A 13,847-nucleotide genomic window follows, 5' to 3' on the forward strand; every position below is an offset into this window, starting at 1 on the left:
TTATAAGTTATTAGGCTCAAGCTGCACAAATCATTAAGATGGAGTAAACCATGAGCGTTGATAGCAGTTCGAGTTAAATATTGCAACACATGACAAGTCAACAGACTACCATATTACATGTTATCACACTCAAGTTGCATAAGTTATCTGGTTGAAGTAAACTTATAAGTGTTGAAAGCGGTTAGAGAGTTAAACATGCTGACACGATGTAATTTATCAAGCTAAATTAATATGAATTGCCAAGTAGAAACAATTAAAGTTACCATTACTGGAAAAAAATAGTTAAAGAGGGTAACAAAATCTAGTGTTACCATGCTGACACCCTAGAAGTTATCAGGCTGACGTAGTACAAGGTATCAGGCACAAGCTGCATAACTTATCGAGTGGAAGTAAACCATGAGTGTTGAAAAAAAAAACATGAATGCGGCTGGAAGAGCGAAGTGTCAGTTGAAGTGAAACGAGAGAGAGAGAGAGAGAGAGAAGAGGTTTGTGGGAGCCGACGGTGTCGGAGGTCTGACGCCCGCAAACCTTTCTGGCTTTGCTTCTAGTTTGTGTGATTTCAGACGTCTAGACCGTGTCGTGAAAGTTTGATGTATGATGTTAGATGACGTAAAGTGTCCGGACAGCATGATCAAGACATTTGCAGACGGTTTGGCGCAAAACATTGAGGTTGCTTGATTTCAGTGTCATTTACGACGGTTATGTTTTAGCAACGCTTTTGTGGATTGAAATCAATAAAATTTGCTCACTTATTCAACAAGACAGCTGTCCTAGTGGAGCGTTTAGAACGCCACGCCTCAGCTGCTCGTATCGTGTGGTTGACGTTGACCCGGGTGCTGCCGTTGCCGTGCCACACTTCTCATCCTCACTCCCCTGCCTGCCAATCTCAGCGAGCTCGACCAAGGGCGTCCATCCATTGCGGGGTGGCGTGCTGCCGTGCCGCAGTTGAGAACCAACGGCTCCATGGCTGCCTGCCCGCCGCGCGGCCTCTACCGCGACCGGATCCGGACCGTCGCCGTGACCGGAGCACAGATAAGATCCACTCTCTCCTCCCACTCTCAGTCCGGTCAAAGCGGATCCAGCTGCTCCGGCGATTCCGGTGATTCCGTTTCCTATAACAACTCTGGCAGCCCCTCCCATTCGCCGTCCGCCGTCGCAACGGATTTCGGCGCCCACGGCCACGAGCTCGCCATGGTCGCTCGCCAAATGGTAAGCGACGGTTACACCCAGTGTATTATCCAAGCGTTCCATGTCGCATCTCCCGCACCAGCATTTGGATTCGGTGGCCCGGACCGTGCTCTGGAGGATTGGTTCTTCGAGCTTGACGTGGACTGGGTTCTTCAAATCCATAGCGAGCATGGCTTATTTCAGCAGCTTCAGCTCCAAGACAAGTCGCCGGCATGGCTCCGGCCGGCGTCATGGCTCCAAGACTTGGTCGAGAGATGGATTCGAGCTCTTACCGTAACTGCCTTCAGTGTCCAAGCGATGGTCATCACCGCTCACCAGATGCCGGCGGTCGCACGGTTTGTCAAAGCGAGCATTGCCAAGATGCTCATTTTCGTCGATGTTATTGCCCGTGTTCTTAGGGTGGAGAATTTACGGGCCGTGCTAGACATGTTTGCTTGTGTCTCCAATGCATCATACATGTTTACGCCGGTCGTGATCTCTCCGGAAGCCCAAAGCATATTCAGCGAGATAGGCGGCTCGTTGGAGAGACAAGGAGACAGGCTATATGAGGTCCTATCGAGCATGATGGAGGAGGTGAGGACACCCATGGAGGAGGACGACACATGGGCTATTGAGATTCTTCGAGGAGGAGGTGGGGTTCACAGAAACACTCGGTTGATGGTAGATTACATCACATCCATGAGGGAAGCATGTGCATCGACGCAGAACTGTGCACCCAGCAACAACACCGTAAACCTTGGTGACCTGATAGATGACACGATCGAGTATCTGGAGGATCTGCTTCTGAGAAAATCAGAGCTATGCTCGGATCCAAGCCTGAGGTACATTTTCCTGCTCAACAATTCCCATTTCGTAGCACAGGTTTCTGAGCCATCGGTATCGCTTTATCTTGAGCAACGGTCTGAACTTAACCTTACACCTGAATGTAAGAAGTTCATGGATAGCTATCTTGATGTTTCTTGGGGACATGTCCTATCCTGCATACCCAAATCGAGATTTCCTGGACCAATCCACTGTTGGATTAACACCTCTTCACTAGCCAAATTCGAGTCAGCATTTCAAAAAACTTACCGGGCTCAGAAGTTCTGGAAGGTTCCGGACCCTCGGCTGAGAGATGTGCTGCGGAGAGCTATCGCCGAGAGAGTCATTTCAGGTTACGGCGACTACCTGGAAGAGCATCCAGAGCTAGAGAAACACATTGGCCGCGAAAGCAGCAGTCCTGAGGTTTTCAAGAAGATGTTGGGAGAGCTATTTGAAGGATGAAACTTCCTAGAGGCATCAAACAGAGTCGCCCGACAGATAAGAGACCGGACTTATGTATCATCATTGTATTTGGAACTACTCCCTCCGTTCCATAATATAAGAGCGTTTTTGATACTACTGTATTTCTTTCCTTTTGAAGTGAAGTTGTATACTGAATTCCGTTGGTTGCTTAAGCGTTGGATACTTCATCAACTGGTCACATCATCTGTCTGATTTTTTTTATGTCCTGATTGTATGACGTATACTTTAAGCGTTGTTTGCTTAGTTTTCAGTTTATACAACATTCTATCCGCACTTATTTTCATCTAGTTCAGTAAAACATGATATGTAGCAGTTAAACAGAGTCCATTCTGACAGAAACAATGGATGGACAGATATACAAGGAGTTTCAAGGTACTTCCGTGATCAAGAGGTGATGGAAATCATTTCTGTTTTCAGCAAAGTGCTCTTCTCCACCAGCCGAAGGTCTGTCTCATCAGGTGAAGCACCGATATAAACGCTGATCAACAATCAATCAGTCAAGAAAAGAGGTACTGAACTGGTATACCAACTATACCAAAATTCAGAGACCTTACAAGCATGTAAGACAAGAGCCTCACCGAAATACGTGCCTAGAGATCGTTTCGAGCATGAAGAACCCGGCATAGACGCAGTCAAGGTACAGAGCATCAGGTATAATGATAAGAGAATCCTGTGGGCGCACAACAAGTTGTAAATCGGCCACATGTTTAGAACTTCGGACAGGCAGAAAATAAATTCAGAGCCAAAATATGTATGGGGAATCTGGGGCCAGCTTGCTTGTATGGGTCACTCACTGTGAGGAAGATGTTGAAGGACTGCTCGAGCCTCACGATCCAGCTGTCAGCCTAAGTGGGAGCCAGCGGGTCGTCCGTGTCAGACGGCCTGTTCGGCAGGGCCAGCCGTTGTAACAAGATGTGCACTGAAGAAGTTGCAGCAGCTCAAAGACCATGCAGCAGCAAAGAAGGCCCAAGTTGAACAAATTCAGAACCAGCAGAGCAAAGCAGAGGGCGTCACGGAAGGACCAAGACGATCAAGTCGCGCAACAGTCCCATCCGCACGATATGCAAGCAACGGCAACGCTTGGATCACTGTCTGAATACGTCACTGACGGGATTAACGTGGGACCCGTTTGTAAGTGTGTGAGACTTTGGCCAGATATAGTATATTTAAATGGAAGTATTGGTCAATGCCCAGTATGTGCACATGGCCCTGAAGATGCTAGACACCTGTTATTTGGATGTGAGCGGGCAGTGAAGAATATGACACTTACTTGGTCCTACTCTGAAGATGAATCGGTGGACGATGACGGTAGCAGCCTCTGAGAGGGTGCCAAACCAGTGAGTGCCCAGACCCGGCAGTGTGGCTTGATTGGGGCCTTAGGTTTATCGAAAAAGGGTTTCCCCCGCTTTGTATACAAAGCAACCAACCGAACTATACAGGGATAGGTGCTGGGGCGGAAGCAGCATAGTCACGCCCAAAAGAAACGACAGAGTGAGGGAGTCCTGGACTAAGGGGTCCTCGGGCGTCCGGCCTGTTATCCGTGGGCCGGACTGATGGGCTGTGAAGACATGAAGGCCGAAGACTGTACCCGTGTCCGGATTGGACTCTCCTTGGCGTGGAAGGCAAGCTTGGCGACCAACTATGAAGATTCCTTCTTATGTAACCGACTCCATGTAACCCTAGATCCCCCCGGTGTCTATATAAACCGGAGGGGTAGTCCGGAATAGGGATAGACTCATTATCATAGTCATACATGCTAGACTTCTAGGGTTTAGCCATTACGATCTCGTGGTAAATCAACTCTTATAATACTCATATTCATCAAGATCAATCAAGCAGAAAGTAGGGTATTACCTCCATAGAGAGGGTCCGAACCTGGGTAAACATCGTGTCCCCCGTCTCCTGTTACCATCGATCCTAAACGCACAGTTCGGGACCCCCTACCTGAGATCCGCCGGTTTTGACACCGACATTGGTGCTTTCATTGAGAGTTCCACTGTGCTGTCGATAAAAGGTTCAATGGCCCTTCAATCGTCGATAGTGACGCTGTCCAGGGAGAAACCTTCATCCCCGGATAGATTTTCGTGTTCGGTGGCTTCGTACTGCGGGCCAACTCGCTTGGCCATCTGGAGCAGGTCGATAGCTACGCCCCTGGCCAACAGGTCAGATTTGGAAGCTTGAACTACGTCGCGGATATCCGTAGAGACTTGATCTTCAACGGGTTTGAGACCACGGCGATCGCTCCCCCTCTCTCCGATGAACATGACTTAAATCTGTCATCAGATCACATCCAGGAGATGGTTCCTGTTACTGCAACGGCCTTAGAGCTGGAGCAGATCGTGCCATCCGAAGTCATAGAGTCCGCAGCGATGGAGCCGCACATAGACTCGACACCCTGCAATATTTGCGCCAATGGAACTCTGGACTCGTCTCCGGCTATGAGTTCCGGACCGGGTACGCCTGCGGACACCGAGCTGGATCGGTTATCGATTTTCGAATTTAGCGCGGCAGACATCTTTCAGCACTCACCATTGGGTGGCGTGCTAAAATCTTTAAAACATTTGTCCTTGGAGAAGGACTCACAGCCGAACTATGTTCGGTTCGAGCTAGAGGCTGACGACGGGGAATTTCGCTTCCCACCCGCCACCCACTTCATAGCCACTGTCGATAACCTAACCGATGTACTTGATTATGGCTCCGAAGACATTGACGGTATGGACGACGATGTTGATAAGGAGCAAGGCCAGGACCCGCCATTTACTGGACGTTGGACGGCCACCTCTTCATACGACGTGTACATGGTAGATACACCCAAAGAATCTAGCGGCGATGACAAAGAAGACACAGATGCGAATAAACCATCTGAGACGCAGTCCAAGCGCCGGCGCCCTAAACGCCGCTGTAAGCCGCGCCTCTCAAGAGACGGCAACACTGGCACCGGAGAAAACAACACTCCGGATGATGCCGAAAACAATGAAGACCCTGTTGGAGCAGCATCTGAACAGGAGGAACAAGACAACGAGCAAGTTAACCCTGATAAACAGGCCATTCCCAGTGACCCGGATGACGATAGTCATCGTCCACCCTCCGAGGATGAGGAGAGCCTCAACAGTGAGGACTTTATCGTGCCTAAGGCACCCCTCGAACAGGAGCGCTTCAAGCGCCAGCTAATAGCCACTGCAAGAAGCCTGAAGAAGAAGCAGCAGCAGCTCCAAGCCGATAAGGACCTGATCATTGACAGGTGGACTGACGTCCTAGCAGCCGAGGAATACGGTCCCAAGCGCCCAGTCAAGAGCTACCCGAAACGGAGACTGCTACCCCAGTTCGATGAGGAGGCGCCGGAGCCCTTGTCTCCCTCACACAATGCGAAACGACCACCACGCGGTCGTGACAGTGCGGCGGACCGACCGCCCCGCGGTCGGGACAAAGCGGCAACTCAGGCCGCACAGCAGCCCGCTGCAAAAGAAGAGATAAAGCAGCTCGGGATTATACATACGACCTTCGGCAAGACCTGGACAAGAGAGCAAGACACACCAGATCAATCTACGGATCGCGAGGACGTTCTTCAACTCGCGACGACGGCTACGTATTCGGACGTGACAAACCCAGCCACGCCCGGCCGATAACCGCAGGCGGACTCCATCGGAGGGGCGCCGCGACGCGGTCCGATTATAGAGGCGTTGCACACCCTCTTTGCTTCACAGACGAAGTAATGGATCACGAATTCCCTGAAGGTTTCAAGCCCGTCAATATGGAATCATACGACGGAACAACCGATCCCGCAGTATGGATTGAGGACTTTATTCTCCACATACACATGGCCCGTGGAGACGATCTCCACGCCATCAAATACCTCCCACTAAAGCTCAAAGGGCCAGCTCGACACTGGCTAAATAGCCTGCCAGAAAACTCCATCGGCAGCTGGGAGGACTTGGAAGAAGCCTTCCTGGACAAGTTCCAAGGTACATATGTCCAGCCACCCGATGCCGATGACTTAAGCCACATAGTTCAACAACCTGGAGAATCAGCCAGAAAATTCTAGACTAGGTTCCTAACCAAAAAGAACCAGATCGTTGATTGTCTGGATGCCGAAGCTCTAGCGGCCTTTAAACACAGCATATGTGACGAATGGCTCGCCCGCCACCTCGGCCAAGAAAAGCCGAGGTCCATGGCAGCCCTCACGATACTTATGACCCGCTTTTGCGCCAGAGAGGATAGTTGGCTGGCTCGCAGTACAAACACAGCTAACGAAGCAGCCCCTCCGAGGCCAAAAACAGCACCGGCAAGCTCCGGCGCAACAGACATAAACGCTAAAGCAATGGCGATAACACCGATGACACTACAGTTCACGCCGGATTCAGTGGCCCCAAGTCCGGCCAGCGAAAGAAGCCCTATAAAAGGAACGACGGAGGACCATCCAGCTTGGATCGCATACTCGATCATCCGTGCCAGATACATGGTACCACAGACAAACCGACCAAACCACACTAACAGAGATTGCCGGGTCTTTAAGCAAGCCAGCAAGGTAAATAGCGGAAACAAGGAAGGGGAATCGCAGAGCGAGGACGATGACGAGGAGCCCCGGTAGACGAACACTGGGGGGCAGAAAAAATTCCCGCCTCAAGTCAAAACGGTGAACATGATATATGCTACACAAATCCCCAGAAGGGAGCGTAAGCGCGCACTCAGGGACGTCTATGCGGTAGAGCCAGTCGCCCCAAAATTTAACCCATGGGCGTCATTTCCGATCACCTTTGATCGTCGAGATCATCCAACCAGTATCCGTCATGGCGGTTCGGCCGCACTGGTACTCGACCCAATCAGCGACGGATTCCACCTAACACGAGTTCTAATGGACGGTGGTAGCAGCCTCAACCTGCTCTATCAGGATACATTACGTAAAATGGGCATTAATCCCTCACGAGTCAAACCCACGAAGACTACCTTTAAAGGAGTCATACCAGGCGTTGAGGCCCGTTGTACGGGCTCAATAACACTGGAGGTTGTATTCAGTTCCCCGGATAACTTCCGAAGTGAAGAGCTAATTTTCGATATCGTCCCATTCCGCAGCGGCTATCATGCACTGCTCGGACGAACCGCGTTTGCTAGATTCAACGTGGTGCCACATTATGCTTATCTCAAGCTCAAGATGTCCGGTCCACGCGGCGTCATTACAGTAAATGGAAACACGGAACGTTCCCTCCGTACAGAGGAGCACACCGTAGACCTAGCAGCAGAAGTGCAGATCGGCCTTTTCAAGCGGCACCATAATCCGGCCATTGAGCCCCGGGACATCGTTAAGAAAGTTCGGACTACACTGCAACAGGGCAGCCCGGTTCGTCAAGAGCTGAATTAGTAAATTCGGCCCCCGTCCCAGCCCCGATGAGGAAATGACATTAGTACCGCGCGTACATAACTACGCACTCAACACCCCATGGGTACCTACGGAGGCATAACTCGCTCGCGATCCACAGTGCGGCTTGACCGACCCTGGGACTCATACGCCTTTACTTTTTCTTTTTACGGGTTTTTTCTCTTTTCGAGGTCTATACGGACGACCCGCTCGCAGAGCACACCAAGGAGGCAAGGAGCTCAGGCATACAAGGGAATCCTCAGGTGGTCTCTACTAAACGATTGCCATACTTGTTTTACATACCCGCATGCCACTCGCCCTTGGCTGCGGCATATCAAATAGCCTTGCTTGCTTATCGCATTACTTGTACAAAGTACGCCTCGACGTACTAATTACATCATAATGGTGAATAAATGATGGCGTCAGCTTATTACTTCATTTTTCCTGTTTCCTTGCCTTTGTACTCGTTACTCATTGCACACGTACGCCATGGTACGAACTACTACGCCAGGGGCTTCATTACACCCAGCATCATGGCAATAAAAGTCCGAACGCTTTTACAGTATAGTTCGGCACCCTGAACTTATAGCATTATATGCATCGGCTCCGAATCATGTTTTTGGTCAATAGTTGGGTTGCCCGGCTCCTGTGCTTACTACCTTACGTTCCGCTATATCGGCTAAGGTAGTAAAGGGAGAACTACTGCGATTGTGTCCCGGTTCTTTCGGACGAGCACCTCAGTAGAGAAAGCCAAAAACTGACTGTCATGATGTGGCGAGAGCTGGTCAGCTGTTCGAGAGGTCCCAAATCATTAGAGATTTTTTCCGCTTCTTGCGAAGAATCGGTTCCCCCGATTAGGCGTGTATAGCGCCCCTAGTTCGGTCTTCCGAATACCAGGGGCTTCGCCGACTTTCTTAATTGTCAAACTCCTATGGCTAAGTGAGGGTGGTAAAGGCCGCATAGTCAGATTGTCTTGTTCGTTGCGCTAAACACCTCCTTTAAGGACCAAAATATGGAGTAAAGAGTGTTTAGATTTATCCCAAACACCCCCATACTATCTACATGGGGCAGAAGCCAACGACTAGTCAACCCTCAGATTTCATAAACGGCCGCACAGGAGGTAAAATCTAAATAACAAGCATTCTATTACATAACATCATTGTTCCATATTACAGGAGAGGATAATATGAATGTTTTCACGGGAATATTACATCCTTCGAACATTGCTCCGCCACAAGGCGGGACCCTTCCAGGACACCATCAAAATAGAGCTCGGGTCGACGATGCCCCTTGCCCTCCGGCGGCCCCTCGGTCATCAGCTTCTTGGCATCCAGCTTTGCCCAATGCGTCTTGACGCGGGCAAATGCCATACGCGCACCTTTAATGCAGACCGACTGCTTCACGGCTTCGAGCCGCGGACAGGCACGTATCAGCCGCTTAACAAGTCCGAAGTAGCTACTCGATATAGGCTCAGCAGGCCACAGCCGGACTATAAGGTCCTTCATGGCTAGCTCTGTCGACCTGTGCAGCTCGACCAACTGCTTCAGCTGGTCGCTAAAGGGCATCGGATGTTCGGGTCCAAGATGTCGAGACAAGAACAGCTTCTCCGTAGACATCCCTACTTCGGCTCTATAATGCTCGGCCGCATCGGATACACTGCGTGGCAGATCCATAAACGCCCCTGGAAAACCCAACTTCGGATAAGTAAAAGGAATGTTTATTTTACACACTCGCTTTGTAGGGTGAAGGACCTACCCGCCGCAATCTCCTTAGCCACCTAAATTTCCTGGAGGGCGTTCTGAGCTTCGCCTCGTGCATCCTGTGCGCTCTGGCGGGCCTTCGCCAGTTTGGACTCTTGCGCCTTACAATCGCGCTCCAAGGACTCAAACCTCTTAATCGCATCCTGGAGCTCTGGCTGCGCCTCGCTAACCCGGGCCTCGTGCTTCTTGCACGCGACGCGTTCCTTGGCCGCTTTGTCTTCGGCCTCGGCTAACGCCTTCTTGAGGGCTGCCACCTCGATTGTGGCCCCTAATAAAGTTTATGACACTTTAGTTCGGACGGACTATTCACTTTTCTTTTCTTAAAATATACCTGTAGGTTACTGCATACCTTGGCTATCCTCCAGCTGCTTCTTCATGAGGCCGAGCTCCTCCTCGGCCCGCTCCAGTTTCTGCTTCAGTCCGGAGACCTCCGCAGCATGAGCGGTTGCAGCCTGCAGTGATACCTGCTTATTCACATAGACAACTCATGTTAGACTCTTGCGGTATTTATTTTTGATCTTCTGTTTGGCTTTTTCATTCCGAACACCAAACAGAGCATCAAGGGCTACTGTCTATGCTGTGATATTCTTCCTACAATCACATTACTTACCTCAAAGCCCGTTAGAAGGCTAGTACATGCTTCGGTCAGTACGCTTTTGACGAACTGAACCTTCTCTACCACCGTGCCCATAAGGACACGATGTTCATCCACAATAGAGGCGCCTCACAGCACCTCCAGCAGATTATCCGGTGCCTTTGGTTGGACAGAGGTCACCGGCGGAACAGACACATTTCCTCCTTTTGGGGAATGCCGTTCACTGGACTCCGGAGCCGTGTAGGTATCCGGAAACTCCCCCCGGTCGGTGAAGGTCTTTTGCGACACCATCTCATCATCACCCTTGGGAGAGACGGAATGAGCAGGTGGCGGAGACATGCTAGCCATCTCCTTTGAGTCTAGCGATTCCTCCGTTGAGGATCGCCGGGAACCATCGCGTGCCGGACTGCAATGACAAGATTTAAGATATATCAATATTACAAACCGAGAAAGCCAGATGTTTTTGATTCTGGTACTCACGAGGCGGCCCGAGGCTAGGTCCGGCGAGGTCGCTCCGGACTGCTATCAACATCCCACACGGAGTTATCCGCGTGGGAGCCTTTAACCCTCTTAGGCACTTTCGCCTCCGAATTTGTGGGGGCCGCTCTCTTCTTCCTCCCCACTTCAGGTGGGGAGTCGTTTTCTTCTTCCTCTTCGTCGTCGTCATCAGCAGACGAAGAGGAAGTCTCGTCCTCGGACGCCATGTCCGGTGCGCCTTTTCGGCAAGGGCCCTTCTTGGCCCCTTTGGCCGCTTTCTTGGCCGTCTTCTCTGGCACCTCATAAGGTGCTGGGAAAAGCATTCTCGTCAGTAATGGAAATTCTTGGTCTTCGGGCAGCGGAGCCGGACAGTTAATCCCCTCTGCTACCTTGATCTAGGCCTGAAAACATGGGTAGGAAAGCTTAGGCTTATTCTCAAAATATGCTAGTACAGGGTACACCTGGAAAACATTAAAAGGACTTACCAAGTTTGCTTGGCGTTTTAAGCTAAGCCCGTGATCTTCGGTCGTGGGCGGTGGCGTCTCGCCGGCCTTGAAGAGCACTTTCCAGATTTCTTCGTGCGTTGTGCCGAAGAGCTCTAGTAGCGTCTGATGCTTGGCCGGATCATACTCCCACAGATAGCAAGTCCGGCGTTGGCACGGAAGGATCCGACGAATGAGCATGACCTGGACCACGTTGACAAGCTTGATCTTCCTGTCTATGTTCTGGACGCACGTCTGGAGCCCAGTCAGCTCATCCGAAGGACCCCAGGTTAGGCGCCTCTCCTGCCAGGAGGTGAGCCGCATCGGGATTCCGGATCGGAATTCGGGGGCCGTCGCCCAGTTGGCGTCGCGCGGCTCGGTGATGTAGAACCACCCCGATTGCCACCCCTTCACCGTCTCCGCGAATGAGCCCTCGGGCCAGATGACGTTGGGCATCTTGCCCACCATGGCGCCTCCACACTCTGCTTGTTGGCCGCTCACCACCTTCGGCTTTACATTGAAGGTCTTCAGCCATAGGCCGAAATGAGGTGGGATGCGGAGAAAGGCCTCGCACACGACAATGAATGCCGTGATGTTGAGAACGAACTTGGGGGCTAGGTCTTGGAAGTCTAGCCCGTAATAAAACATAAGTCCCCGAATGAAAGGGTGAAGGGGGAAGCCCAGCCCGCGGACGAAATGAGTAAGAAACACAACCCTCTCGTGGGGCTCTGGAGTAGGGATGATCTGTCCCTTGGTCGGGAGTCGGTGAGCGATCTCCTTGGCCAGATATCCGGCCTCCCGGAGCTCCTTGATATCCCTCTTCCTGACGGAGGAGGCCGTCCACTTGCCTCCAGCTCCGGATCCGGACATCTTTTGAGTGTTTTTCTCGAGCGAGGGAAAAGCTAAAGCTTGGGCGCTAGAACTTAGAGACGGAAGGGCTGATGTGGAACCGAGGTGTGGGTGAAGAAAGGGAATCCTTATCCCCTTATAAAGGCCGTGATTGTCAAGCGCCTCCCCACTCGCCTTAAACTCGCCTATTTCCAAGGGATGTATAAACGACACGGTTGGGTTACCCATGCCCGTATTGATGAGAATCCCGCAATAAGGGGACACGATCTCTGCTTTGACAAGACGTGCCAATGGCAACCGCGTCTCGAAACGTGGAACGGCGAACACAAAACGGTCCAAAATTATGACTGGTCAGATGTGAGGTCATGTTGCAAAAAGCTGTCAGCAGATTAGACTCGTGCAAGTATTATATTCTCTCTGCGGTTGTGTGTGGTACGTGTTGCAGGTCCAGATACAATCACCGTGTCTGAAGACTATCTTGGAGTTCGGAAAATGGGGAACCCGCCTTGCAATGCCGAAGACAATCTGCGCGCCAGACTCCTCGTCATTGAAGCCAGGTTCAGGGGCTACTGAGGGAGTCCTGGACTAAGGGGTCCTCGGGCGTCCTGCCTATTATCCGTGGGCCGGACTGATGGGCCGTGAAGACATGAAGGCCGAAGACTGTACCCGTGTCCGGATTGGACTCTCCTTAGCATGGAAGGCAAGATTGGCAACCAACTATGAAGATTCCATCTTATGTAACCGACTCCATGTAACCCTAGATCCCCCCGGTGTCTATATAAACCGGAGGGGTAGTCCGGAATAGGGATGGACTCATTACCATAGTCATACAGGCTAGCCTTCTAGGGTTTAGCCATTACGATCTCGTGGTAGATCAACTCTTGTAATACTCATATTCATCAAGATCAATCAAGCAGGAAGTAGGGTATTACCTCCATAGAGAGGGCCCAAACCTGGGTAAACATCGTGTCCCCCGTCTCCTGTTACCATCAATCCTAGACGCACAGTTCGGGACCCCCTCCCCGAGATCCGCCGGTTTTGACACCGACACAGAGAAGGAGCAAAAGAAACAAATGCCGACCACGACGGATCAACAAAAATAAAGAAGCCTTGCGATTGCTGCGCCCACCAGGATCTTCCACTAGGCTCCAAGGCTCCGAAGCGCCGACACCTATCAACACATCCAAGAAGGATCGCGACGATGACGACGCTGCTGCCAAGGGTTTCCCCTGGTACACGACGAGGCGAAAGGAAGGGTAGCCCCTGAAGCCCTCCCGAAAGTTCAGGTGGCACCCACAGGCGCCACCGCGCCGGTGTCGGCCACGCCGACAGGGGTTTCCCCCGATTCCAACCCGCACCTCGGGCGCTCCGGAACCAGCCACCAAACCAACCATCACCCTGCGCCAACGCGGTCATGAGGCCCCCACGCCGTCTCACCACGGCACCGCGAAGTGAGGACTGCGCGGCGAAGAATCAGAGCTGGGACTAGGGCATCACCAGCGTCGGCACGCTGGAGGGACCCACCTCCACCGTCCGCGACGGTAGCCATCCGGAACCAATAGCAGGAGCACACCAGGCCCGTGGGCCCACAGGCCCGGCCGAGCCCTCGTGGGCCCGTAAAGCTCCCGCCCTCACGCTGCTGCCGGCACGCCATCGGCACCGACGCCCCATATCCGAGCCGCTCCTCCTTGATAACCCACAAGTATAGGGGATCGCAACAGCTTTCGAGGGTAGAGTATTCAACCCAAATTTATTGATTCGACACAAGGGGTGCCAAAGAATATTCTCAAGTATTAGCAACGGAGTTGTCAATTCAGCCACACCTGGATAAGTTAATATCTGCAGCAAAGTATTTAGTA

The 13,847-nt window shown here is 51.7% G+C and overlaps 1 protein-coding gene across 1 annotated transcript; it reads left to right on the forward strand.

Moving 5' to 3' along the window:
• Positions 1 to 828: 828 nt before the first annotated feature.
• Positions 829 to 2,643, forward strand: LOC123055084 (exocyst complex component EXO70B1). Its single transcript, XM_044479002.1, has one exon. The coding sequence runs from the start codon at positions 964 to 966 to the stop codon at positions 2,449 to 2,451; it is 1,488 nt and encodes a 495-aa protein (XP_044334937.1). The 5' UTR covers positions 829 to 963; the 3' UTR covers positions 2,452 to 2,643.
• Positions 2,644 to 13,847: the final 11,204 nt, after the last annotated feature.

Source organism: Triticum aestivum, chromosome 2D (genome assembly GCF_018294505.1).
Source record: "Triticum aestivum cultivar Chinese Spring chromosome 2D, IWGSC CS RefSeq v2.1, whole genome shotgun sequence".
Taxonomy (NCBI): domain Eukaryota; kingdom Viridiplantae; phylum Streptophyta; class Magnoliopsida; order Poales; family Poaceae; genus Triticum; species Triticum aestivum.